General features: G+C 47.7%; 1 protein-coding gene across 2 annotated transcripts in view; it reads left to right on the forward strand.

The window, feature by feature from the left end:
* Window positions 1–26,900, forward strand: part of LOC144762304 (exportin-5-like) — a 2,548,278-nt gene that overhangs the window by 755,751 nt on the left and 1,765,627 nt on the right. For both annotated transcript variants that reach the window (XM_078647452.1, XM_078647453.1), the window contains one exon: window positions 18,737–18,827. In XM_078647452.1, the coding sequence (XP_078503578.1) occupies window positions 18,737–18,827 (91 nt within the window). The remainder of the gene's footprint in view (window positions 1–18,736; window positions 18,828–26,900) is intronic.

Raw genomic sequence — 26,900 nt, forward strand, 5'->3', positions numbered from 1 at the left:
AAGTACTAAAGGTACATATAACTTAGCTTAGAATACTCTGAGTTCTACTGAACCAGCTGTTGTAGCTCCTAGGGCCTAGCACACCCTAAACTACAACTCTAGCAAGGGATCAGTAGGCAAACATATAGTGTAGGTAAGTGCACCACTTACACCTCACTAGAAAAGCATGTCTACCCAGGGAGAATCTACTGAGACTCCCCTGGTCAGTGTTGACCCTCCACAGGTCACTTCAAGATATGCAGCTCTCAGTTTTCAGGAGATGAGACAAGTCTGTACCTCCAGGAAACTGAAGCAGGGGTCTAACCCCACCATTCCCTTTCTGATAGGTCTCTTAGAGACATATGATGCCAGAAAGATTTCTCAGTTACATGAGAATATGCCAGCCTTAGAGGGAACCTCTGGGGATCCAGACCTCCCCAACCATGCTACTGCAGTCGAGGAGGAGGATCAAGAGGAACTTTCTGGGGATGAGGTAGACAAAGGTCTTGAGGTAGTCAGAAGGCTAACCAGGGCCAACTTAGACTTACTTGGGCTAGGATCTGGGGCCCCCCCAGTACTGACCCGAAGTGGGCCTAACCTTGGAGTTAGGAGAGATAGATCTCTTTCTAGGGACTCCAATAGATCTCTGCACTCTAATGCCTCTTCCCAGAGGAGGAGAAACTCTCCACAGAGGAGAGTGACTTCCCCTCAGAGAATAGAGCATGAAGCTAGAATGAGACAGGCTGCTCTGAGGATTGAGAGGGAAGAACTTGCCCTGGCCAAAGAAAAGCTTGCTTTTGCTAGAGAGCAGCAGATGAGTGGGCTAGCTCCCACTGGTGGCAGCAATCTCCCAAGAGATAGAGAGAAGGGTTTAGATACTAAACACCTGACTAAAATAGTGCCCCCCTTTAAGCAAGGGGATGACATCCAGAAATGGATGGCTGCTTTGGAGAGGGCCTGCACTGTGCAGTGCATTCCCCAGAGTCAGTGGGCAGCTATACTGTGGCTCTCCTTTGATGGTAAAGGTAGCGATAAGCTCCTCACTACAAGAGTGGAGGATGCTAATGATTACCAGGTCCTGAAAAATGCACTGGTTGATGGGTTTGGCTTAACCACTGAGCAGTACAGGTTGCTGTTCAGAGACACCCAGAAAACTCTCAGGACTGGTCTGACTTTGTTGATTGTGCCACTAAGGCTTTGGAAGGCTGGCTACTGGGTAGTAAGGTTACTGATTTCAAAGGATTGTATAATCTAATTATGAGAGAGCAAGTCTTAAATAATTGTCAGAACCAGTTATTACACCAGCACCTGGTAGACTCTGATCTGACCTCTCCACAAGAATTGGGTAAGAGGGCAGACAAATGGGTCAGAACCAGGATTAGGCCCAAGAACCAAGGTGGTGACCAGAAAAAGGAATCAACCAAGCCTCAAGAGAAGGGTGGGAATAAATCTCCAGATCAAACCACATCAGGGCCCCAAAAATCCTCTGAGGGGGGTGGGTCCCAGAATCCTTCCAATAACCAGAAGAAACCTTATTGTTATCCCTGTAAACAGGTGGGCCATTTAAAAACTGACAGCAGTTGCCCAAAGAATAACAATAAGGAAAACATACCCCCAAGTAACATTCCCAAACCTCCTGTTACTACTAGTAGTAATCCCCCAGGTGGTGGGAGTGCCCCCAAGAATTTGGGTGCATTTACTTTGGGAGTTCCTGGGGACTCTGGCCTAACCAGGTCCCCAAACTTAGATACTCTTGTCTGTGAGACTGGCATGGGGTTTGCCAACTTCACAACTTGTCCCAACACTTTGGGCAAGTAAAGACAGGAGCCCCTCATCAATGGTATAAAAGTTGAGGCCTATAGAGATACAGGGGCTAGCATCACTATGGTGACTGAGAGTCTAGTCCCCTCAAGGCAACTTTTACCTGGTGCCACATACCAGGTGACCAATATTGATGGAGTACAGAGAGATCATCCCATGGCAGTGGTCAATCTCAGCTGGGGAGGTGTCACTGGCCACAAGAGAGTGGCAGTGTCACCAAACTTGCCTGTTGATTGCCTACTGGGGAATGATTTAGAGCTCTCAGCCTGGGCTGAAGTAGAGCAAGAAACCCATTCTAAAATGGTAAACATCCATGGTAAGGTTAGTGGGGCAGTGGTAGCCACAGCCCCAGTCCAAGATGTCCTCCCTGAACAGGTCAGGAGGGTTGTGCCAGTCACAACCCAATCTCAGACAACATCCTTCCCAGAACAGGTTGGCAAGGCTGTCATGGTAACTGCCCACACCCAAACTGAGCCCCCTCCTGAAAAGGTTGGGAGAGTTGTGATGGCCACAGCTCAAACTCAGACAGATGATAGTGTTGTGAAGCCTGAAACTATGGATCACTCCACTCAGACAGAGAGCATTGAGGAGGAAGAGAAATCTCCCTCCCACCAGACTTTAGGAAAAGATCAGCCTCCTCAGGGAACTGATCTGACCCCTTGTGAAGAAACTGCCACAGAGGTAGTCAGGCCTAGCCTGGCAGAACCCCTGATGTCAGTGGACTCTTCCAAGGTGGGACCCAGTCTGGAGCAGGTAACCTGCCCCTCTCTACCCTGCCTCAGTCAGCCCAGGGCTGTAGAGGTCAGGGAGGCCAGTGTTGGACCCCAAAGGGCCCCCTGTCCAAAAGAATTCCCCAATCCGCAGATTAAGGGCACTGAAGCTAGTAGTCCTAGCCAAGTGAAAATAAAACACACTCCTGAGGGATCCCCCTTAAAATTAGTTAGGGACCTCCCCCAGATGGACACTGCTGGGCACAGCCAAACTTGGGACCTGAGGGCCCCAGACCTGACCTGTCCCTCCAGTAAGCCAAACAGAGGGACCCAACCTCCAGCTGTAGGTAGCCAGAGGTTGACCCTGAGAGCCCAAAACAACTCAGTCTTGGAAAGAAAGGCCTCTTTGGTGGATGATGATTGGAGGAAGCTGAGCCCAAAATTAGTGGAGCCTCACTTCAGTACTCCATCTCAGCACCAGCCTTTTTCTTTGACAAAACACACCACAGGTAGAGATTCCCTATGGTGGAGACCCTCAGATATCCTTAGGGTGAGGGATTGCTTAGTGGACCATGAGATAGGGGGTAACCATGCCAGTGCTGGTACTTCCTTATATGGCCACTCAGGCAATATAGGCTTACCTGGCAAGGATAGCCTTATCTCCTTTCGTTTGGGGGGGGGTTATGTAGGAAGGTAGATCCCTGACTATGGTTGCCCCCAACTTTGTGCCTGGTGTTTTGCTGGTTTTCTGACTTAGTTGACCTGAGGCCCTGCTATTCAGGACCTCAGGCCCACTGCTCTCTCTGTTAAAATGGATTCCATGTACCCTAGGTACATATCCAATTGGATACTGAGTCACCTTATCAGTCCCTGTACAGTGTACCTTAGGTACCCAGGGCATAGGTGTACCCAGGGCCTACCAGGGGCTGCAGCATGTATTATGCCACCCCTGGCTGGCCATCCAAATCTGACACAACTGGCTGCTTGACAGCTGGGGCAAGGTGGTGTAATCACCCTTTGCTTTAGATATAGTATACCTATATCTAACCCTAAAAATGGACACACAGATCTCCTATCAGTCACTCCTATGGCAGGCCTTAACAATCCTGAAGGCAGAGTGCTTGGAATCGTGTGAGATGGTGCTCTGGCATGAGCTGAGCCTGTCTGCGGCTTTCGGGATCCATCCCGTAGCCGTTTCCATGATATCGCATACCATATACTCTTAAGTGCATTATAATCCTCGCGGTTAAATGCCAACTCTGGTATCGCTTTATCAAAACATGTCGAGTAAGGTGTCATACGACTTGGAATACTAACCCCCTCGCCAATTCTGGCGACGGGGTTAGCATTCCACCCTTCTAGAGGGACACGACATGTATGTAACCCCTAACCCCGGTTAAAGTCAAACAGCGCCTCAGCTCCACAAAATGGATGCTGCCACCGAGACACAAGTCTGCCCTCCTGCTGCTGGGAGTCCTCCCAGAGCAGGAGATAAGGACAAAGGGTTTCCTGCCAGGGGCGGTGCCAGCACCGTCCCAGACAGGATTTTGGGTATTGTAGGTAGGCAGGGCTACAGAGGAAGGTGACTGCACGTGGCACCCCGGTGCTCACTGTGCATAGGCTGGCTTGAACCAGTTCCAGGGCCGCTCTAGACCCTGTGCTGGGGAAAAGCCCGCCAAGGAAGTGGGTGTAACCACCCCCCTCCTGGTCCCACCCATAGGGCAGGACCTAGTCGCGTGCCAGCCCCCTTTTCCCAGATAAAGGTAGGGACTGGCCCCCTCCCAAATCAGATCATCTTTGAATCCTGAAACTACTTTCTACGAAAGGAACTCAAGACTTCTTCCTAAGATTTCTCCCTTGTGGCTAAGGAGTAGTCACCCTGCATCCGCAGGCACCATCTAAAGAACACTGCGGTCTGCTGCAAGTCCTTCCTCCGGAATCCGACTGCCCAGCTCGACGAGAACCGGCTTCCCTGGCACCTCTGACCTCTACCCACCTCTACAGCCCAGCTGAGAACCGTGGGTGCGACGAGACCTCGAGGGACCGGCCATCTGCAAGACTGCACGACTTCTGCACAGCAAGCCCGCCGAGTAATTCCCTGGTGAGTGCTTTGGGGTCCGAGAAGCCCCGACCCTGAGCAGCTCCAGCACCGAAGTGCAGCCTCCCAGCATCTCCACGATCTGCGTGGGGCCCTTCTGCTTTTTGCTGCTCACCGCGTTGTTTGGCTACTAGCCCGTTGGCTTGTGGCCTTCTGAACGACACCCGACGACATCACTGCTGCTGGTCTGGTTGCTCCAGACTGGCCCTTGCTCCCTTTCCAAAGAGGAGCACCCCGGACCCTCCTGGTCCACTCAAGACGCCATTTTGAGTCCACCGCGTGGGCTTGAATTAGCCAAGGCTTGTTGCCCAATCCTGGGTAACTTCGACGCCGACAGCTTCATCCATCGTGGGACAGCTCGCCTCTCCATCCTGGTCGCCGACAACGCCTCCGGGTCCGTGAGATCTGCAGAGCCAGCGTCGCCCACTCACCTAGTCGAGGTGACTGCCATCCGGTGCCCTCCTGGTGCCCACTGACTACTGGCTAGTAGTCACGAACTTGGTCCCCTCTGCTTTCAGGTATCGTCCTTCTTCCAGATCCAGGCTTGGATCAACTCGAACAATCTTCACTGGTCGCCTGCCAGCATCTTTCTTCCAGGCTCCTGGTCCGGCAACGAGGATTCCCGACGTCTTTTGAGACCTATGCAGCTGCAGCCCCTGGGCTAGGTAACTTCGGCATTCCGGTGCCCCAGCATAGCCTCACTATCCAAGGGTCAGGATCCACTGTCGTTTTCTTCCTACCAGGTCGGGCTCGCCCGTAAACACTAACTTTAACTTTACTAGCTTCCATAGACTTTGTCCCGCATCCCGCGTGAGAGTGCACACTCTGCACCCGAGTCCCCTGGGTCTCCTAGAAGTAATCTAACGATTCTATAGTCAAGTCCTAGCGATTCCAAAGCCTATTAGTACTGTACTTACCTGCTAGTAATTTCGCATTCCACTTTTAAAGTATATGGTTTTTCGTGCCCCTCGGGCATTTGTGTATACCGTGCTAACTTAAGTATTCTCGTAAGAGTTTTGTTGTGTGCCTAGCACCCTGTCCTCATATAGAGTACAGGGTTGTTGTGATTCTAATAAATACATTGTTTATTTTCATAACACTTGTGTGGTGTCCTTTCACTGGGTGTTCAAGGGGTAATGTGATGGTAAAACAGCTGGCTTAACACGCCCTCTAGAGTCTTAGCCTTAGACTGCTCGTATCCATGCTACTAGGATAGCTGGTCTATAAGGTTGACTTACAACCAATCATCAATAAGGGTTGTTTGGACTGATATATAGTGATCACTAGAATAGTGAACACTGCACATCAGGCCAACTTCTCACATACCCCCTCAGTCATTGCACACCAAGAATTGGGGATGGGATACATCTCGGACGAGGTGAAGATTAGGCCTATCACTGCTTGGATTAGAATATGGACCAACCCAGAGGCTGAATTAACCAGGGAAATTGTAAAAGACTGTCTCTTAAGGGACAATGCACTCCAAATCCCCTGGTTGAAATATGTTAATGCCACTTTGACAACCATCCGCCAGTCTCATTTGTTTCTTGATCACACGCTGATTACAAATAATTGTAAAATGGCAGTGACGAAACTGTTATTAGAAAGCTTTGCAGCTGCCAGACTAAAAACAGGGATACTTAAGAGATCAGTAACAGCACATAGCCTAGTAGACAACGGGGTGGGCATGGAATCCTATCTGTTTTTAATGTATAATCAACAGGACAGATTTTTAATGTCGTTTTAGGCTCAATTTTTTATCTAATATTTTCGCTTATCCTTCGGGTTTTACTGTGACGATTGAGCAGAAGGGTGCCTACAGCTGCGACAATAGGTCTCCGCAGGACACCCTTCATTTTGTACTTTTATGTTCATTTTATCAATTGCCTAGGCGTCGATTTCTGGTCCACATACTTAAAAGCCAGAAAATACGCCATGCGAAAGCAGCCCTGTTGTTTTTACAAAAAGCAAAGGACACGTATACCCTGTGCACCATTTCAAGCTTTCTAAAAATAGCTGTTAGATTAAGAAACACAAGGAATTAACTTTAGCACGAATCGAATCATGATCCATGTACAATGTGCCCAGTCAATGTTTTAAACAGTCGTAATATTTAGAAATGTAATAACATTTTATGCACGGTTTATTATGTATTCTTTATGATGATTTTTAATTATCGAAATAAAAACGGACTTGACTCGTGCTATGCAATAATAGGGTTGATTAAAAAGGAAGGATATCTCCCTTGCAGCTATCAAAGTAAAATGCAGGCACGATCGTGCTAACAGATTAAAATATCTCACTTACGTGGTGTTAAGGATTCGCACCATGGGTCACAGGAGGGGGGTGGGAACGTAATTGGCACACCCTGCGATTTGTCATGACAAAGGGAATAAACGCACAGTAAGTCGTATAGCATTAGATAAGTACTTAGCTTAGTAGTGAAATCGTGAACAGATTTCTGCTTCTACTCACGCCCTCGACGCTCGGCACCTGCTGTGTACCTGCATCTACTCTCGACCGGACCCCGAAGATGTGGATGCGGGACCAGGAGAGCATTAAGTGGATGTTTGCAGTGATCGGCTTCCGGGTGGGCGTGGCCGAATTCTGTCGATGCCCACGTGTGGGCCAATCAAGGAGTTCTCACGTCATCTGACGTTGCATGGGCATGAGGTTGTGCGGGCCAATCAAAAGGTCCTCACGTGTCCTGACGCGAGGGTGTTGTCTGTTGGTATGGTGACAACAGGCTTTTACACCGGGGCGGTCGCTCACTCCAGAGGAATGGAGGCTTGGTCAAGTGCTCCAATAGTAAAGAGTTATTACATTTACCTAATGATGGTTTTAGATTTACCATGTTGAAGTACTGGATTGAGCGCTTCCCTGTTTCCCATATATTAGTAGCCAATGGGCCCTCATCACACAGGTGGTGGGTCTCATACTGCAAATGGGAACAAAAAAAGGGGGGGGGTGGTTGGAGAAAACAGTATATGGGAGACGGAGTGAAGCTCATTGTGCTACGCTGTTCAACAGTTACAGAGGTTTCTGCATGACAAGGGTCTCATCGTATTCACTTGATCACAGAGTTCCATGGAATATCGTCATTTAATCGAAGGAGGTGGGACCCAAGCCTATAAACCCACCGCTGTTCTTTTTCAAAAAGACGGGGATTGAAGTTATTGCCACTACTCACATGTTCAATAACTGTCCATTGCATGTCATTTGTTGTGTGGTTGAGTTCGAGAAAGTGTCTGCTCATTTTAGTAGTAGATTTCTTGCATCTAATATTTGATCGGTGTTCACAGATTCTCTGTTTTACCCTTCTGCTGGTCATACCTACATAGCGTAATTCGCAGGGGCACGTGAGCAGAAATATCACGTTTTGCGTGTTGCAATTAGTGTGCTCTTTCTGTATCCATGTCTTGCTAGGCTCGAGCTCTAACGTTTTTGAGTGTGCCGTCAGGTGGCAGACGCTACAGTTAGAGCATGGGTAGTGGCCGACCACTTTTGGTAGGCCCCAGATGTCCGTGACTGATCTTATTGTCTCTGTGGTTTTTGGTTTTGGTCGTGTGTGGACCAGGGCATCCTTTAAGCTGCGTCCTTTCTTAAAGGAGAAGAGCGGTTTCTCCCAAGTTTTGTTAGTACTGGACAGTATTCTCCAGTTCTTATTTATTGATTTCTTCACAAAGTTAGACAATGTGCTGTGTGTAGTTACACATGTCAATGGAATGTCTTTTGTGTTGACCCTGTCCTCGAGGAGCGCTTCCCTCAGCTGGTTACGCGCACTTTTATAGCCCTTGTTCAGGATTGTATTTGGGTAGCCTCTCGCCTTTAGCTTCGATGATAGATCAGCAGATTGGATTTTGAAATCCTGTCATTCAGAACAGTTCCGTCTTAGCCGTAGATACTGGCCGTAGGGGTGGTGTTCTTTAATAGGGCGAGGATGAAAACTGGTGTACTCGAGGAGGTTGTTTTTAGCCGTGGGCTTATGGTATGTCTTGGTGGTGAACCTTGTTCCGGTGACTTGGATTGTTACATCCAAAAAGGTTGCCTCAGTTTTGCTGGTGGCATATGTAAATTTTAAGTTAGGGTCAAGAGTATTGACCCAGGTAAGGAAAGTCTGTAGCTGTTCGTCGTCACCGGTCCATATGACCAGGACGTCGTCAATATAGCGCCTCCAAACTTGGATGGACGTGGAGAAAGGGCTATCTGGTTGCAAGATGTATTTCCCTTCAAAGTCCGCCACATAAAGGCCTGCCACGCTGGGGGCAAATGTGCTTCCCATTGAAGTCCCAGTGCATTGAAGGAAAAGGTTGCCTTTATAGGAAAAAAAGTTATCTTTGAGCGCCAAAGTTGCACACTCCAAGATGACATTTTTTGAAGCCTGGTAGTTCCAAATGACAGAATCTAGAGCCGCCCCCAGGACCTTGATTGTATCGTCCTGGGGGATGCTAGTATATAGGCTCTCGATGTCAAGCGTAACTAGTGTCACTGCATTTTCAGTGAAACTAAGGTCCTGGAGTAACTGAAGGAGGCTCTTGGTGTCCTTAAGATAGGTTGGGGTACTCTGGACTATCGGCTTCAAATAATGGTCACAGAAGCGCGATAATGTCTCCAACAAGGAGCCAGTCCCTGACACGATCGGACGTCCAGGTGGGGGCATCCGATTTTTGTGAGTTTTAGGCAGTGTGTAAAAGTAGGGTGTTATGCTCTCATTAGTACTGGGAAAATCCGCTTCATTTTTTGGGATTTGCCCGTCCTCTTCTGCTCTCTTGACCAGTGCCGAAATTCGTGTTCTCAGATACTCTGTAGGGTCTATCATCAGAGGTTTGTAATTTTTCTTGTCATCCAAAAGTAATTGACATGCCTGGTCATAGTCGACAGTGTTCTGTATGACAAGGCCACCGCCTTTGTCTGCTGGCTTAATTGGGATGCTCTGGTCGTTTTGCAAAACCTGTAGTGCATGGTATTCTGCAGTACTGAAATTGTTGAAAGTTGTTGGTTCTTGGTAAGTTTCAAGGTCCAGAAACACTGCCTGTTCAAAAGCAGTGATAGCAGCCGGCGCTGTGTGCGGCGGGGGGTAAAAAGTGGAGCTCAGTCTGAGGCCGGTGTCCCCAATTCGAAAGGCTTCATTAGGGTCTTCTTTGCCCTCAAAGAAAACCTTAAGTTTCAGCTTCCTAAAGAACGCAGCGAGTTCGCAGTGGAGCCTGAATTTGTCCGGACGGGACGTAGGGACCAAGCCTAGTCCCCTTTCTAAAACCTTGGTGACAGAACTTTGTCAGAGAGGTTGGTTATTAAGCTCACATGCTCCAACCTTCCCCCGCCCCCTTTTTTTTGTTCCCACTTGCCGTATGAGACCCACCACCTGTGTGATGAGGGCCCATTGGCTACTAATATATGGGAAACAGGGAAGCGCTCAATCCAGTACTTCAACATGGTAAATCTAAAACCATCATTAGGTAAATGTAATAACTCTTTACTATTGGAGCACTTGACCAAGCCTCCATTCCTCTGGAGTGAGCGACCGCCCCGGTGTAAAAGCCTGTTGTCACCATACCAACAGACAACACCCTCGCGTCAGGACACGTGATGACCTTTTGATTGGCCCGCACAACCTCATGCCCATGCAACGTCAGATGACGTGAGAACTCCTTGATTGGCCCACACGTGGGCATCGACAGAATTCGGCCACGCCCACCCGGAAGCCGATCACTGCAAACATCCACTTAATGCTCTCCTGGTCCCGCGTCCACATCTTCGGGGTCCAGTCGAGGGTAGATGCAGGTACCCAGCGGGTGCAGAGCGTCGAGGTTGTGAGTAGAATCAGAAATCTGTTCACGATTTCACTACTAAGCTAAGTACTTATCTAATGCTATACGACTTACTGTGCGTTTATTCCCTTTGTCTTGACAAATCGCAGGGTGTGCCAATTACGTTCCCACCCCCCTCCTGTGACCCATGGTGCGAATCCTTAACACCACGAAAGTGAGATATTTTAATCTGTTAGCACGATCGTGCCTGCATTTTACTTTGATAGCTGCAAGGGAGATATCCTTCCTTTTTAATCAACCCTATTATTGCATAGCACGAGTAGTACACAGCACTACCCACTATTTAGTATTTAAAAGCCCAGGGACTATGGTGGTGATAACTATAATGTTATTTTACCACGAATGTCTCTCAAACCACGCACTGGAGCACTATGGATTTACATAAGTGATCAGCATCATTACTGAATGTATGTTTTGTCCTATCTGTACGTCCTTGTCATTTCTATTTTCAGGTGCAGAAACGCTTAAGCTGGAAGCCTCCTAAACCAGGAGTAATTAGGAAGATAATCTTTCCTTCCTAATTTTTTTGCACTTTACACTTTTTTGTTAATTTTCACTTTCACGCCCCTAGGTAAGGGTGGGCCTTAGCGTGTCCATTCCACCAGGGTTTAGCACACGCAGAGTCCTGATGAATGCCAGGTAAAATCACACCGTTTCGTGGCTGAAACATGTCGACTGATATTTAGGAAACTACCACTCAACTAATTGTGGACTAATTTCCAACACATAGGTTTTTACAATCCTGTCCTTAGTGATCATTGAAATAAAGTTAATTTTGATATACTACGGACTATTTTTAACCATCCACCACTCACTAGTTTCTTTCCTTTAAACAACACTGCCCGAACTCACCAACCCGCTCCGCAGTAAATCTGGCGTTGCAGCACACCACAGAGACACTCGGTCTCTTTGGTGGGGCCAGATGATGAAGCATGTCATCACTAGGTGGTGAGTCAGGGCTTTCTTTAACGCCTTAAGTGAAGCCGTTTACTTGCTCCTTTTTGTGGTCGAAAACAACCATTGGACACTCTTTTCTTGTTTATTGGCTATTACCGGGGAATAAGAGTGTCACTACTCTTCCTGCCTCTCCTTTTGTTTAGACATGCCTTACATCTCTACATTACTAGTACAACCATTACGCAGATGGCTCATTAGGCAATGTCTCAAGCATTTTGCATCTCTCAGCTATTACGTACCCCCAACTGTTCGAACCCCCCCCTTCCTCCCCCTGCCCCCTGTCAGTATGCACTTACTTAGTCAGCTCCATCAACACCTTCTAACTCATCTAGATTTGCTAACCCTCCAAAGGAAAATTCAAACAAACAGGAAGTTCCATTGAGTAAATGTACGTTCTTCATGTCCCCGCATTTGCCCGTTAGTGTCTCTAAATCTGGAACGTGCTGTCGTATTGCAGGCATGCGTCCCGCATCAGAACCAGAGCAATAAGCAAGTCCCCATATCCGCTCAATCGCGCGTCCTGTCACCTGATTTAAGCATGTCACTACCTCTTCCCAGTAGGACCCCAGCCCCCACAAGACCAGAACATATGACTGAAATCAGCTCCATCGGTGTTACACCATGGGCACGGTGAGCGGGAACCCCCAAAATACTGTAGGATTTTGATCGGCGTCAGGTACGCCCTATGCAACGTAAAGAATTGCACTAGCTGAAACCTGACATTACGCGTGCCTTTCCAAGTACGCCGCAGTAATTGTGGCCATGTTGTCTCCGGTATAGGTCTGCCAATGTCCGCCTCCCATTTGCCTTTCAGGGCATCCAGGGGTGGCAACCGTTCGGTCGACAGTCGCCTGTAGAGGCACGTGATAGCCTTAAACGTGCCGGCCGCCAGGGTTACATATTGGCAGCCCAACTTCGTCTGGGGTTCCGACAATCCAATCCTCCATCGTCGTTGAATCCCCACTACCAAGGCAGCGTGCAGTAAATAGTCTCCTCGCGGTAAATCGAAGGTGCTCTGCAAGTCTTTGAATGACAACAGAGCTCCGTCCTTATATAAGTCCCCCAACATGTGAACTCCAAGCTCCTCCCAGACCGCTAACGCGGACCAGTCCCCTCCATGCGGAAGGGCTGTGCACATGCCCAGAGGAATCTCCGGGGCATACGCGCAGCGGAACCCCGCTCATTTCTGGCTCCGGTTCCAACACGAGCGAAGAGTACGCTCCTCAAGAGTAAGCTGGTCAAGACAGATCTTCTGCTGAAGGACTATAAACGACAGCACGTGCCGGGGAATCACTCTACCCTGTGTCCCTTCCGGGCCCCTGAACTCCCGAGCCACCGCCTGCGGGAGCGTGAGCCACTGTAGTTGCGCCACCAGATAGTACCATTCGAAATCGGGGACCGCCAGTCCCCCGTCCGAGGCCAATATTCTGCATGTTCAAAGCCTTGCCATAATATTCCTTACTGCACAATCCACAGGCTTAAAATAAAATTTCTTGAAAACAGTCAGAAGACCAATCAGCCGCTACCAAAATAGCTGATAAACCCACACCCAGGATTACAGCCTAAGAAGCCATAGCCCCTCTAACAGAGTGAGCGCCAAATTTAGTTCAATCAATCCCCGCCCTATTCATGACCTCCTTGACCCAACAAGCCACGGTAAGAGCGGAGACAGCCTTGTGTTAGATTTTAAAAGAATTATCATCAGTGAATCCGCATTGTCTCTCAGACACTCAGTCCTTCTCTCATACTCATGTAAACATCTCACCATGCAAAGCTTTCTGCATTTATTAAAGTTAGGGTAGAAAATCGTGCTTGACATAGTCATTGTTTCTGTATTTCCAAAAGAACAAACACCCTCTGGTAGAAACCTACGCCCAGAAATTTCTAAAGCCTTAACGTCTGAAACCCTCCTGAAAGAAATCAGACACAACAACATAACCAATTTCAAAGAAAGATCCCCGAGACTTAGAAACTCGTTCTCGCTCCAACTCATCATCTCTTTCAAAACAACATCAACATCCCAAAGTGAAGAATACTTTCTCCCGGAGGAGCTTTAATTCTCACACTTCTCAATAGTCTCTTGATTATGTCATGTTGACCGATAGGTATGTTATCCACTAAATCATGACCTGCTGAAATAGCCGACCATCCAATATTTACAGTACCATATATTATTTTCCATTAAGAACTTCAGTTAAGTAATTTACAACTTCCACTATAGGAGCTGATAACGGATCCAGACTCCTTAAAGCACAGCAACGAACCCATCTCCCCCAGGCCAACCTATAGGCCTTTGAGGTCCCCGGTGCCCATGACTCCTTAATGAGCTTTGAAGCTTCCGAAGATCAGCCTGACATTTGCCAGGCTCTCCCGAAATCAACCAAGCCATATGCCTTAAATATCCCTGAAGAACCAAGTCGTGAAAATCTCCTGAATCGTTGGTTAACAATTCTGGCACATTCAGAAGAAGTACTGGGTCGGCAATCAACATTTCCATAACATCTGGATACCAAACTTGAGAGTTCCAAAACGGGGTTACTAAGACTATTTCTGCCCTTTCCGTTTTCACCTTCAACAAAACCCTCTGAATCAAAGTAAAGGGAGTGAACGCGTAACATCGTGATCCATTCCAAACCTGCAGAAAAGCTTCCACCGCCTCTGCAGCTGGGTCCGGCTCCAGCTGTAAAATCTGCGAATTTGAGCATTTACTCTGTTCGCAAAAAGATCCAGCACAAAAGGACCCCATTTCCTGTCCAAAGAAAAGAGCATTTCCCTGTTTAGTCTCCAAATGCTGAAGTCCCTCCGTTACCTTGAGTTCCAGTCCGCAACGGAATTGCTCACCCCCGGCAAGTATTCTGCTAGAATCATAATGTTTCTGCTCAGACAAAAATTACCAAACTCTCTTGCCAAGTCTGCTAAAGCCGTCGAACGAGGACCCTTAAATTTGTTTACATATCTCACTGCTGAAATGTTGTCCATCTTTAGTTTCACCGCAAAGGATCTTGCACACAACTCCAGGTAGTTGATATGCATCTTTCTCTCCTGACCCGTCCACTTCCCTCCAGTAGTCAGTGATCCACACCTGGCACTCCAACCCTGAAGGCTGGCATCCGATTCTGTAATCATGACTGGGCTTGGTTCAAAAATTGCCGTTCAATTCCATACCTCTGGATTTTCCAACCACCACATTAGCTCCTCCTGCACCTCCGTATCTATCTGAACTCTCTGAGAATAGCTTACCCCTTTGTGCAGATACAGGTCCTCATTCTCTGAAGTGCTCGATAATTTAATGGAGCCGGGAAGACTGTCTGAATGGAAGCTGTAAGAACTCCTATAACTCTCGCTACTTGACTCAAAGCAACCCATTCGCTCCCTAGAACCTTTTGCATTTCCCTGCGAATTTTCCTAACCTTCTCCATTGGTAACCTCAAGACACAATCCAAGGTACAAATCTGACAGCCCAAGAAAACAGTCTCCTGACTGGGAACCAAACATGACTTCTTCCTGTTCACTATAAAGCCCAAATCCTCTGTTACACTCAGTGCTAAACATGTATGTTCCTGATCTCGTTTCTTGCTCTCTGACATTATAAGAATGTCATCAAAATAATTGATCAACCTTATCCCCCTTCATCGTAACCATGCCACTTATGGGACGCATCACCTTGGTGAAACACCAAGGGGCAGGTGTCAAACCGAAGTGGAGACACTTGAATCTCCACATGGTCCCTTGCCATTGAAATTTTAGAAGGTCTCTTTGTTCTACACAAACAGCAATAGTCAAGTAAGCATCTTTCAAATCAGGCGAGTCAACCAATCTCCCTTCCTCAGAATGTCTCTCAGCATGTGAATACCTTCCATCTTGAAATGGTTGTATTCTACCCAATTGTTTAGATCCTTCAGATTTATCACTGGCCTCATAGTCTTGTCTTTCTTTTCTGCGAGAAAAAGGTTGCACACAAACCCAATGCTATTATTTTCTGCTATCTCTATGGCACATTTCTTTCCCAGCTCTAGAACCTCCTGACTAACCAAATCCTCTTGCTCTTTCTCGATTCTTAGAAGAGGAGCACGTCTTACCTGAATCTGATTTGCAACAAAGTCTATTTTGTAACCAGATACTGTCTGTAAGACCCAAGGGTCTGAGGTGATTTCTCTCCACCTATCTAAAAAGAGTGAGAGCCTGCCACCCACCTTTACTTGAATAGACGAAGGGTCTTTTTCCAAACATACCTTGAAACCTTGTTCTTCTCGCCTCTATAGCGACCTCTTCCCCCTCTTTGTCTCTGAGCGTAGAATCCTGGAGAATAGGATCCTGTTTGAAATTCTCCAGATCTATAACCATCTCTTGAGAATGAGCCTCGGGAAATTCCAATACCGCGGCCAGGGAATCGCATACCAAAAACCTTTCTTATGTCCTTTTGGACTTTTTGAATTTAGTTAAATGCTCCTGCATATTTAGCCATCTCCTTAACAAACTCTTCACCAAACAGTATACCATTTGCCAGATGGCACAACTCTTTACAGGCAAGCTCAGCCAATTTAGGGTCTATTTTCATTAGCAAACCTTTCCTTCTTTCAGTACACAAAGAAGCGTTGGCATTGCCCAACAAACAAATAGCCCTTTGAACCCACTGCCGCAGTCCCTCTGTATTTATAACATCTTCTTGCAAGTATGCTTTCTCGCATAAGTCAAAAATCTTGGTCAACGGACCAAACACGTCAAGGCGGCGGTCTTGGCACCCCTTTAACCCTTTATCTAGACCCCTTCTTTGGCATCTACCAAACTTGTTTAAGAAGGTCGACATTTTAGTATCAAGCTCTTGCGTAAAAGAACCTTATTAGCCAGAGAAGGTCTAGGGCACTCTGACCTTAGTCTGTCCTGACCTCTTTTGGCATTTCCTTTCTGATCCAAAATTCAACAAATTGAGCAACATGTTGTGCAAGCACCCACTGCGGAGAGAGTGGATGCTAAATTGTATTTGGGTCAAACTTGAGCTCCCCTAATGGATCCAAAACCTGATCCAATAAACCTTCCCCTTTCTCATTTTTAATCATCTTTCTTTTAATCTCCTCTTCATCAAAGGATTCAAAATCTGAGGAACATGAAATAATGTTGTCCCCACTGCTTGATGACTCTTCACTGACAATGGCTCTAGGATCCCCTTTAGTGGCCTTTATAGCCTTTTCCCTTTAACTCCGATCGAGTTGATTTCACTTTGCCTTTCATCATAAAGGCCCCTTTTCCTTTTCTCTCTTTTTCTATTGCCAGATGTTTTCTCTTCTAGCTAACCTTGATACAACTTCCACAAGCTGTGGGGCCATCCATTACCTCTTCCACAGACCAGAACTGTTCCTCATTACTTTTATTCTTACTAAATCTGCCCTCTAATTTATCTATACAATCATCCAACTTCTTACCAAGTTGAGATGCTAGGGCAGATACAGCCTTATCAACTCATTCCTTAACCTTAATCTCAACCGCATCTCCATTACCATTAGCTTGCTCTATAATACAGTTTTAAATCTTTTTTCACGTTAGAAACAACCCTTAACAAACCTTAAACCACACCCGCAAAAAATTCACCTTTCAAAATTTACCCAAAAAATCTACATAATTCTCAAGATAGCCTCACATTAACTCCAGATGACAGTTGCCCTGTTTACCTCCTCTGTGTGACTGGAAATAAAACGGACTTCTGCCTCTTTTGCTTGTCCCCAATTCACCAAAAACAAATCTATGCTTAGCCCAATCCAAAATAGCCCACGCATCATGTGATACAAGTACGGTGTCCCTTACACATCAAAAACTTCCCTACGTGAAGCTCAACAATAAAAGTGAGTAACTGATCTTCTATTTCTATTCCTGAAAACTGTTTACTATCACATTAATCAGAGTTGTTTTTTTCATTTTATTTAAAATATCACCCCCGATCCCGAAACTCTAAATAATACACATTGTGCGCGCAAATATTCCTTTGCGCGCCCGATGCTAATCATTCGGCGCGCGGTGAGAAGAAAATGATTCCTCACTCGCCCGAAACTAAACCGATCAGCGCGCGACAGGTGGGGACTGTTTCCCTCGCGCGCACCGATCCTAAGAGCAAAATGACAGTTTACGAGTAACGTTCACCCTAAAAGCGACAACCTAAGCCTAATCTTAATGTACAAAATGAACTGGATTTTCAATTAATCAGAAACACAATAACAGCGAGCGCCGTGTGAACCGTCCTCCTCGCGCTATTAAAATAAAAGCTTTTTTATCTGTAACAAAATTATTCCTCAGTGAAATTACGCTAAGAACGCATATCATTTTATGTTTAAACTAACGTATTGTACTCAATAAAGAAGTCCAAATCGTAGGCAAGGTGGTAGGTTCCAAGATGTAATTTATTGGATCAAGTTCCAGGTAAGGAGAAATATGGTAGATTGTAGTAAGATGGTGAATAATAGTAATAGCCCCACCAGGAGCAGCTTCCCTGCTGCTCAGCCTCTCATCTTCAACTGACACTCTCACCAAGACCACACAACAACATTCTATGACATCATTCTACATTCTACAGTCATTCAGGCTGAACAGAAGGGAGAGGATTGGTACAAAGAAAGAAGAGAAGAAACCACACTATTATATATATCTTATGCTAAAATGATCTCAAGAGAATAACTTACTAAGCATTTGAATATAATTATGGTTTAAACAAAAACAATCTTATACTGTAAACAAATATGTTAAAACACGCTAAAATCTTAACCCAATCACACATAATGTATAAAGACTTCATTCAATCGGTACAGTTATCGCAAAAAGAGCAAACTTATCTCAGCTATGAGCAGCAAAAAAAGAAGGGAGATGGCTCCCTCGCACTAGAGTTGGCAATTTAAGAGACTTGCATAATATTGGCCTCCGTGCCTTGCCATAAAATCCCCTTCATACACCCAGAACTTGCTCTCATTCATTCCAACACACACCCAGGTTTGCCTCAACCTTGCATATGGGGGTTGGCAATGCTTTTGTATAGGGGTGGTGCTTATACATATGAATGGAGGATTCAGCTTGCAGTGCTTAAAAATTATTTTAAAGGGCATGGTCAGGTTATCCCTTCCTGCGGTGTGTAAAGTTTTCAACCAATTGGTTGAACAAGAACTAATAGCATTGGATTCACCAGGAAGGTAATTTGCCCGTTTGCTCCACAAAATGCTACAGTTTCATATTAAGCTTCAAGTCCTTTTTTACATTAAAAACAACAGTCGTTACATCTGTTCATGTATCTGTGTTAGTCCGATTTTTAATGTATTCTGTAAACTACACCCCATTAAATCACTACTTTTCTTCTCTCATCCCAGGTGGCAGTGCAGTCGAAAAATGATGATCACAGTGGTGAAAAGCCTTGCCTTGGCTTGTTCATAGATAGTGACTTCAATGCAACCTTGAAACGTAAGTGACCAGCACTGCTAGCTAAACCTTTTTACTGTACAGTCTGTGAGGACCATGCAGACTGCAAATGATTTCTTACATGTTTAATCTCCAAGGTCCTGATACACAAAGTTAAGGTTACACCTGCTGTAGTGATCTTACTTGAGTTTTATATTCGCAAACTAGGAGTGTAATTTTATGACTAGTAATTTTGAGTGTTACCTTAATTGTAGCAAAGTTACTATTAATATTATTACTCATAGCCTTTTACTGCATCAGTATGTTGACCTTCTTTTGCAATAGATCTAGCTGGTAAGCCTATGTTCTGGACGATGATATTGAAGGAGTAGGGGACCAGAAATGTAGAGAATAGCCATTCTGAACCATATTCAAGACCCATGTCTCTTTGGTGATTTTCAGACACTCTAGATAAAAAATTGTTCTGCTTCTTCCTACCAGAGTAGGCGACAGAAGGAGGAAGAGGGAAGTCATTGCTTTGCAGGAGGTTTTTCTGCATACACAGACTATTGTTGCTGACCTTCTCTCCCTCTAGAAAACCTTCTATGATAGTATGCTTGCCTTGGTATCTGCTGTTGATGCAACCAATAAGGGTTTTGAACCCTCTGCAGGAAGTAACGTCTCATACCGCATGTATCCTTTTCTGAACTCCTTCATTTTTTTTCCTGGCCAAATGCTTATCAGTCTCCATTTCTGACTACATTCGAGACATCTCTTCATCTGCATGCGATCCAAATAATGTTTTTACTGAAAACGGAAAATGTAAAGAATTCTCTGAGCTTCAGGTTTCAGGCCAGTCAACCTAAGCCAAGAGCTGTGCCTAGTGGTGGTGCCTTGACAGTACACATGTACTGCTAGATCAGAAATATCTGCTGCTTCTCCAGTGATTTGATAGCAGCTTTTCCTCATTAACGACTTCTTGGAATCCTGCCTATCTTCCTTGGGCAATTTTTCAAAGTACTTTTGCAGAGAATCCCGAAGGGATTAATCATACCTTCCCAAGAGAGCTGCTGCACTTGCCGCCTTAATTATGGTACCAGATGTTCCTCACATCTTTCAACCCATGAAGCCCATCCTTTTGGTCTCCTTATCAGATGGAGCGTTAGAATTAGGAGCAACTGTGTGTGATTTTTTTTATTGTTTTGTTAATAGTTGCAGCTGCCATCACAGAGGTAAGAGCAGCGTCTTGTCTTAAAAAAAAAAAAGGACAATGAGCCGAAGTTTGTACGTATTCAGAAGTCTAGAACGACCAGGCCCTATAGATGCAGACATTAGGTATAACTGCAAAGCAGGCTCGAGAAGACCGGAGATCAATGATAGTGAAGGTCCTGTAGAGGTCTTTTGATGTAGAGTCTAAAAAATGACCGATGTCGAGGTGGTGGGTGGCATTGTGATATTCAACCTCACAGCACCTCTAAGTAGTACACCATTAATTTCGGCATGCTCGTTCCTTGGAGAGACTCTCGCTGGAGCAGTCAGTCGAGGTTGGAGAGTAATCTCTCATAGAAGATTGTAAAGTGGTAATGCAGGAAGGTGAATGTCTCCTATGACAAGTGTGTGACCTTGCCGGTCTTTTGTCTACCCGTCTTCAGTGAGAAGAACTTTTTCTGTGTGCTCTTCTAGACCTGGTCCTAGATCTAGAGCGAGTGTGATGTCTTGTTTTAGGAGAAAGTGTTCTCCTTGGAGGAGGATGAGAAGCTGATTCTCCCAGCCACCAAAAGAAAGGGAGATGGAATTGACTGTTTGAGGTGTATTTCTAGAAATTTAGTGTGCTGGTTCTGTATATACTATACCAAAGTGAGGCATAGTGTGCACAGAGTCTAGTGGAACCCAAACGTTAGGCAGAGGTAAAGTAGATAGCACCTCACTCTCTGTGTGGTAGTGTGGTCAAGCAGTAAGGCTTTATCAGAGGACAGTGTTAAGCATTTGTTGTACCCACTCAGTCGGCAAATGAATTTACACACTCAAAGACTGAACTTCAGACCAATTGTTTTTGTATAAAAATATTCTTTTAGTTATTTTATATCCTAGAACCAAGCAAGCATGACACAGGTAAGTGATAAATACTTTGCAGTAAATATACAGTTTTAACACAGTTTGGATTTTAATTGTATATGCACTTTGTTTTGATTTACAGTACTGTTTCTGAGAAATGCTTTGGGAATACAATACCTATACTTTGAATGGGCTTTTTAATGAAATGACCAGTACATTACTTTTCTTACACAGTGTAGTATACCTGGACACTACACTGAGACATCTCCTGTAAACAGGTAAGTAAAAGCGTTTGTTATTTAGTACAGTTGTAAAAGGATTTCTTAGATTTTCCAACTCCACATTTATCTATGTGGAGGAAAATAGTGTTATCGGTTAGCAGGTAAGTACTTTGTTGTGGGAGTTGGTATTCTGGGATGAGACTCAGGGGTCCCCCAGGGTCAAAGATGCACTCTGGTTACACCCTCAGTGGCACTAGGGTGGCCGGATGCAGATTGCTGAGGCCCAATGTTATGCAATTGAAATAGGGGGCCGCCTGTTGGTGGCTGCTGACAAGCAGTCCTCTGGGTTGTGGGAGCAAAGTTCCTTGACTTAAGCACAGGGCAAATGGGGATTCAAGCCAGCACAAAATGTGCAACCGCAGCACCACTGGGGCGGCTGGTTGCAGAGTGCTCTGTTGGCGTCGAAACCTGTAGTTTTCAATAGGGAGTCTCGGGTTTGCAAACACACTGCATGCTCGGGGACGAAGATCTTCTGGGTGCGACCACCACTTGGAGAGGTAAGTTGGGATGCCTGGGGTTGGTTAGGCACCGTTGGTTGGGCCACCCAGGGCCGGCCGTGTTGTGTTGGGTACAGTAGTGCCTTTTAGGGTTAGATCTCCTTACCAGCTCCTGGTTGTGGTTGGGGGGTTGGGGGGGGGGGGGGGGGACATTCCGGTTTGAGGCTGCTGGCATCGGCTGGAGGCAAGTCAGGGATCACTGGACCTCTGGTCAGGATCGCTGGGGAGGCCTCCTCTTGGTGTTGGCGAACTCTGGCCTTGGGCGTCGGGTGCAGAGTGGTACAGACTCGCAGATCCTTGCTGGAGTCTGTTGGTGAACAAATCTGGTGTTCACAGGAGACAAAGTCTTTGGGGTGGAAGGTAGGCAGGTCCTCCAGGTTTCTTGAGGTTGCTGGCTGCAGGACACACCGGGATTTCGCTGGAGCAGGTTCGAGGTGGGGACAAGCCTGTAGGGCTGGGGCAAAGTCAGTGGGTGTCCTCCTCTTGTTAGCTTCGGCTTGGCTGTTCGGTCCTTCTTCTTTTCTTCTTCCGGTTTCTTGTCTGAGGAAGCAAGGTTCAGGGGTCCCCCTAAATACTAGATTTAGAGGAGTGACAGGTAGGTAACAGGTTGGGGCCAGTGGTTCCCTTCCGTGGTGTGGGTACAACCTCACCGGAACTGCACACATTTTCTAGATCTACAACCCCTATTATGCCACCCTCCAGTGGGAGGGGGGCATATGCCTCTCCCTGGTTGGCTGGGTCCCCCCATCTGCAAGATGGTGGGGACTGAGAGTTGTGCTTCACCTCGCCTCCCCCTCTTCCTCACTTGTTTTTCCCGCCGGTTCTCCCTCTGAAAGTGGGGGTCAGTTGCTGAAAGCAGCAAGTGGCCTAGGGAAGCTGACGTCAGTTCTTCTTTTTTCCACTCCAGCAAGCGCAGATCGGGAAGAGCAGTACTCCTTAGGCAATTTTATTTATTATTATTTTTTGGTATGTTTTTATTGATTTAAACATGGAAGGCGATTAAACATACAGTCCTTAGTCAATTTTTTACTAACTTTTTCAATCTCTTTTGGATCCTTCTCGAGTCGATATCGACTCTCGTGCCGATAGGGATGCCTGGGTTCATACCCTGTGACAACTGTAACCGTCTGATGTCAGTTACCGACCCCCACCCTCGGTGCCTTTATTGCCTCGGGCCGACCACGATGGCAAGTCGTGCCCCGACTGCCAGGCCTTGACGTCGAAGGCTAGGCGGGAGCAGTCCCGTAAGCGCCTCGAGATCCGACAGTTGGTCCTGCGCCACTCACGGTCCCAGTCCAGGAGGAGGTCAAGGGACCGGTCGCGGGGCCACAGTCATCACAACTCGGCGAGTCTACACCACTCGTCGGGCTCCAAGTCCTCAGGTAAGTCGAGGCACAAGAAGTCGAATAAGCGACATCGCTCTTCTGACTTTCCCCGACGCTTGCACGATGCGGCCGGGGGTTCGGCGACACCACCCCCGCTAACACCACGTCCAGATCCATACCTGCCGGTCCCTGGGCTGCACGCGACGCCGGAGGAGATCAGTGCCTTCCTCACGGCCATGAGGTCGCTCTCCCCTCCGTCGGACCCCGCCGAGGCGCCTACGGGCCCCATCTGGGGGGCCCAAGCGGGCGGCTCCGGCCCCGGTGCCGTGCATGACTCCGGTCTTGACGCCGCAGGGCCCCTCTGGATCCACGCCTGGATCCGTGCCGGCGCCGGTCAACCTTCCGACCCTTCCGCTGGCGCCGTCACCAAGGGTGTCACCCCGGACACCGTCTCTGGGCCGCGTCATCCCAGGTCCGCATCCAGCGTCGGACCGGCGCCACCCGGCTCCGTATTCGACACCGACAGGTGACCCGATGACCCAGCTCCATCCTTTGACCCTGACTATCAGGAGTTGGAGGACGACGAGGACTGGGAGGGGTCTGAGGACCCTCTGGCACTGCAGTGTCAGTTGTCCCAGGACTGGGCAGATGAGTTGGGGGAGGCCAGTGGTCTGGACACTTCGCCCGACACTGGATTTGTCTCCCCACCTACCGTGGCTACGGAGGAGGGGGCTGCTTACAGCGTGGTGTTGATGAGGGCAGCCAAGGCCTTACATCTTGAGCTCCCTGTCGTGGCCGTGAGGACTAGCCCTCCTCACTGAGGTGCTCAAACCGCAGGCCAGCTCCTCGGAGCCTCTCCTGCTGTTTAACAAGGCCCTCACTGAAGTTCTGCTGGGCACCTGGTCCAAACCCTCTACAGTCCTCCCTGTAGATGGGAACGTGGCCAGACTCCACCGCCTGGGTCCGGGCGACCCCAGCTTCCTGTCCGTTCACCCCACCCCCGAGAGCCTGGTGATCCAGGCCTCTACCTCCCAGACCGCATTCCCGACCGCTCCCCCGGATCGGGAATCCAAAAGGTACGACCAGTTTGGGAAGAAACTGTTCTCGTCCCTGAGCTTGTGGCTGCGGTCTGTCAACACTGTTTGCCTTTTGGGCCGTTATACCCACTCTCTGTGGGATACGGTTGCGGATGTGATGCCCCAGTGTCCGGAGGAGGCCCGGGCACAGCTTGCCCAAGCCTTAGCGAAAGGGTGAGACGCAGCACGATATTTCATCTGATGCGGACCCGCTGGGTAGAGCGATTGCTACGATGGTGGTAGTTCGGCGCCACGCCTGGCTGCGGTCCGCCAACTTTTCGGGTGATGTCCAGGCCACGCTCATGGACATGCCCTTCGATGGCCGTCTCTTTTTTGGCGACAAAGCAGATAGCGCGCTGGAACGTTTTAAGGACTCCAGGGCTACGGCCAAGTCCTTGGGCCTAGGCCAACGCCAGCAGACTTCTGCTTTTCGCCCCTTTCATGGCCAGGGGAGCCCAACAGCAGCGCGGACGTGGTAACCGCCACGGCGGTGTCCCAGGGACAATGGCTGGGTCAGTCCACATCCGCTCCCGCCGCATCTGGCTCAAAGCCCTCCTAGTCCAAGCTTTCAGGCCCATACGTCGTCAGTGGGGGGCAGGGTTCTCCATAACCTCCCCCATTGGCGTACCATCACGTCGGACAGGTGGGTGCTGCAAATCGTCCGAAGGGGCTACTTCCTCCCCTTTGAGGCGACCCCTCCAGCCATGCCACCGCAGTACCACCGCGTTTCGGGGGATCACTTGCAACTTCTGTAAGAGGAAGTTACGGCCCTCTTGGCCAAGGGGGGCATTGAGCTCGTTCCTGGGCCAGAAGTAGGGTGTGGTTATACTCCCTCTACTTTCTGGTTCCCAAGAAGGGTAAAGGGGGCCTACGCCCTATCTTGGACCTCCGGAACGTCAACGGCTTCCTCCGGAAGGGGAAGTTCAAGATGCTGACTTTGGCTCAGGTCATAACTGCTCTAGACCCTAGAGACTGGATGGTAGCGTTGGACTTGCAGGACGCATATTTCCATATCCCCGTCCTGCTGGCCCACCGCACAGAACAATTCAGGGTGGATGACCAGCTCTTTGTCGGTTATCTTGGCACCAAGAAAGGCTGGGCCATTGCAAAACAAACCATCTCCCGATGGTTCATTCTTTATATCAAAATCTGCTATTCCTTAGCGAAAAAGGATCCTCCAGTGGGGCTGCGTGCCTACTTCACCAGGGCGACAACAGCCACTTCTGTTTTGGGATATGGAGTCCTCCTTCTTGACATCTGCCAGGCAGCTAAGTGGGCTTCACTGCACACGTTTACTAAACACTACTGCCTGGGCAGCCAAGTACAGAGAGACGGCTTCTTCGGCCGGTCAGTTCTCCAGGACTTTCTGATGTGAACTTGGTTCGCAGCCGCACCATCGGGGTTGGTATTGCTGGGGTATCTATTCTGAGGTGAGGAATCCATAACTAGTTGTCTCTTTCAGATTAACAAGTTGCTTACCTTCCCGAAAGCGGGAAGAGACCTTAAGGATATGGGCAATTATCGACCATTGTCCCTCCTGAACACTGAATATAAGATATTAAATAAAATACTGACTAACAGGTTAGTGCCTTCTCTGCCTAAGTTAATACACATCGATCAGACTTGGTTTTTACCATCACGAAGTACATCACTAAATATCAGGAAATTACACCACCGGATGTCGGAAGCTCCGACCCGATATCCACAGGCGGACTGCCTCTCACTTGATCTTAGGCAGGCCTTTGACTTCATCAACTGGGAGTACATGTTCAGTGCCCTAGGAAAATTCGAGATTCCGGAGGGATACATTTCTTGGTTACGTCTGCTGTATAAGGCCCCTACGGCGCGAGTCCGCACTGGTAGTCACACATCAGAGGAATCCAAAATACATAAAGGGACAAGAGAGGGTTGCCCCCTGTCACCCCTTATTTTTATACTAGCTTTGGAACCCTTAGCCCTGAAGCTGCGAAAGGAGTTCCCTCACTTGGGCATATCTTTAGGGAAAACACTACACTTGTTCTCGGCACATGCAGACGACATAATTCTATACCTACGTGACCTCACCACGACTCTGACCCCAATATATGATACGTTCCATCAATTGGAACATGTATCCGGATTGGCCATTAACATAACAAAATCACATGCGTTCGTTTTTGCAGAGCGCACAGAAACTACCAGTATAGAGTTTGGGGACGCTCGACTGGCAGTAGCCCCGCATACCTTTAAGTACTTCGGTATACAGATTTACAGGACTCAAGCAGACATGCTGGATGGTAATCTACATTAAGCAATCCGAGCACTGCGCTCAAGTATTGTATTCTGGACGGCACTGCCCCTATCAGTTATAGTAAGGGCGGCCCTAGCGAAAATGGTGGTTCTGCCACGACTTTTGAACTTTTTTACCAACCTACCATTAATAGTACCACACACTACATTTAAGTTATTGAACATATTTCTCGTTGACCTTATCTGGGGAAATGGCAGACGCCGCATAAGTCTGAAGAAACTCCAAGTGGGCACGCGGATGGGTGGACTGGGTGTCCCAAACTTACGAGCATATTAATATGCATGCCAGTTACAGTGGCTGTCCTACTGGACAGCGGGACGCAACCTACAGGAAATAGGGTTCACGGAGGTGGATATCGACAGCGGTGCACTACACACACTGTTGTTACCTGGAAGCCGGCCCCAGAGGGATACCCCCCCATTGCTGGCCACGGCACTTAAATGTTGGAAGGCCGCGCTGACCTATATACAGGTTACCCAGGCGTATGTAGGTAATGTCCCATTGCTGGGGGTTCCACTGACGGGAGGAAGATTTACGAAGCGCAAATTGTTACCGTGGACAGAGGCAGGGGTAAGCACAATGTCTGATTTATTTAGAGACGGGTTGCTACTT

This window comes from Lissotriton helveticus, chromosome 6 (assembly GCF_964261635.1).
Source record: "Lissotriton helveticus chromosome 6, aLisHel1.1, whole genome shotgun sequence".
Taxonomy (NCBI): domain Eukaryota; kingdom Metazoa; phylum Chordata; class Amphibia; order Caudata; family Salamandridae; genus Lissotriton; species Lissotriton helveticus.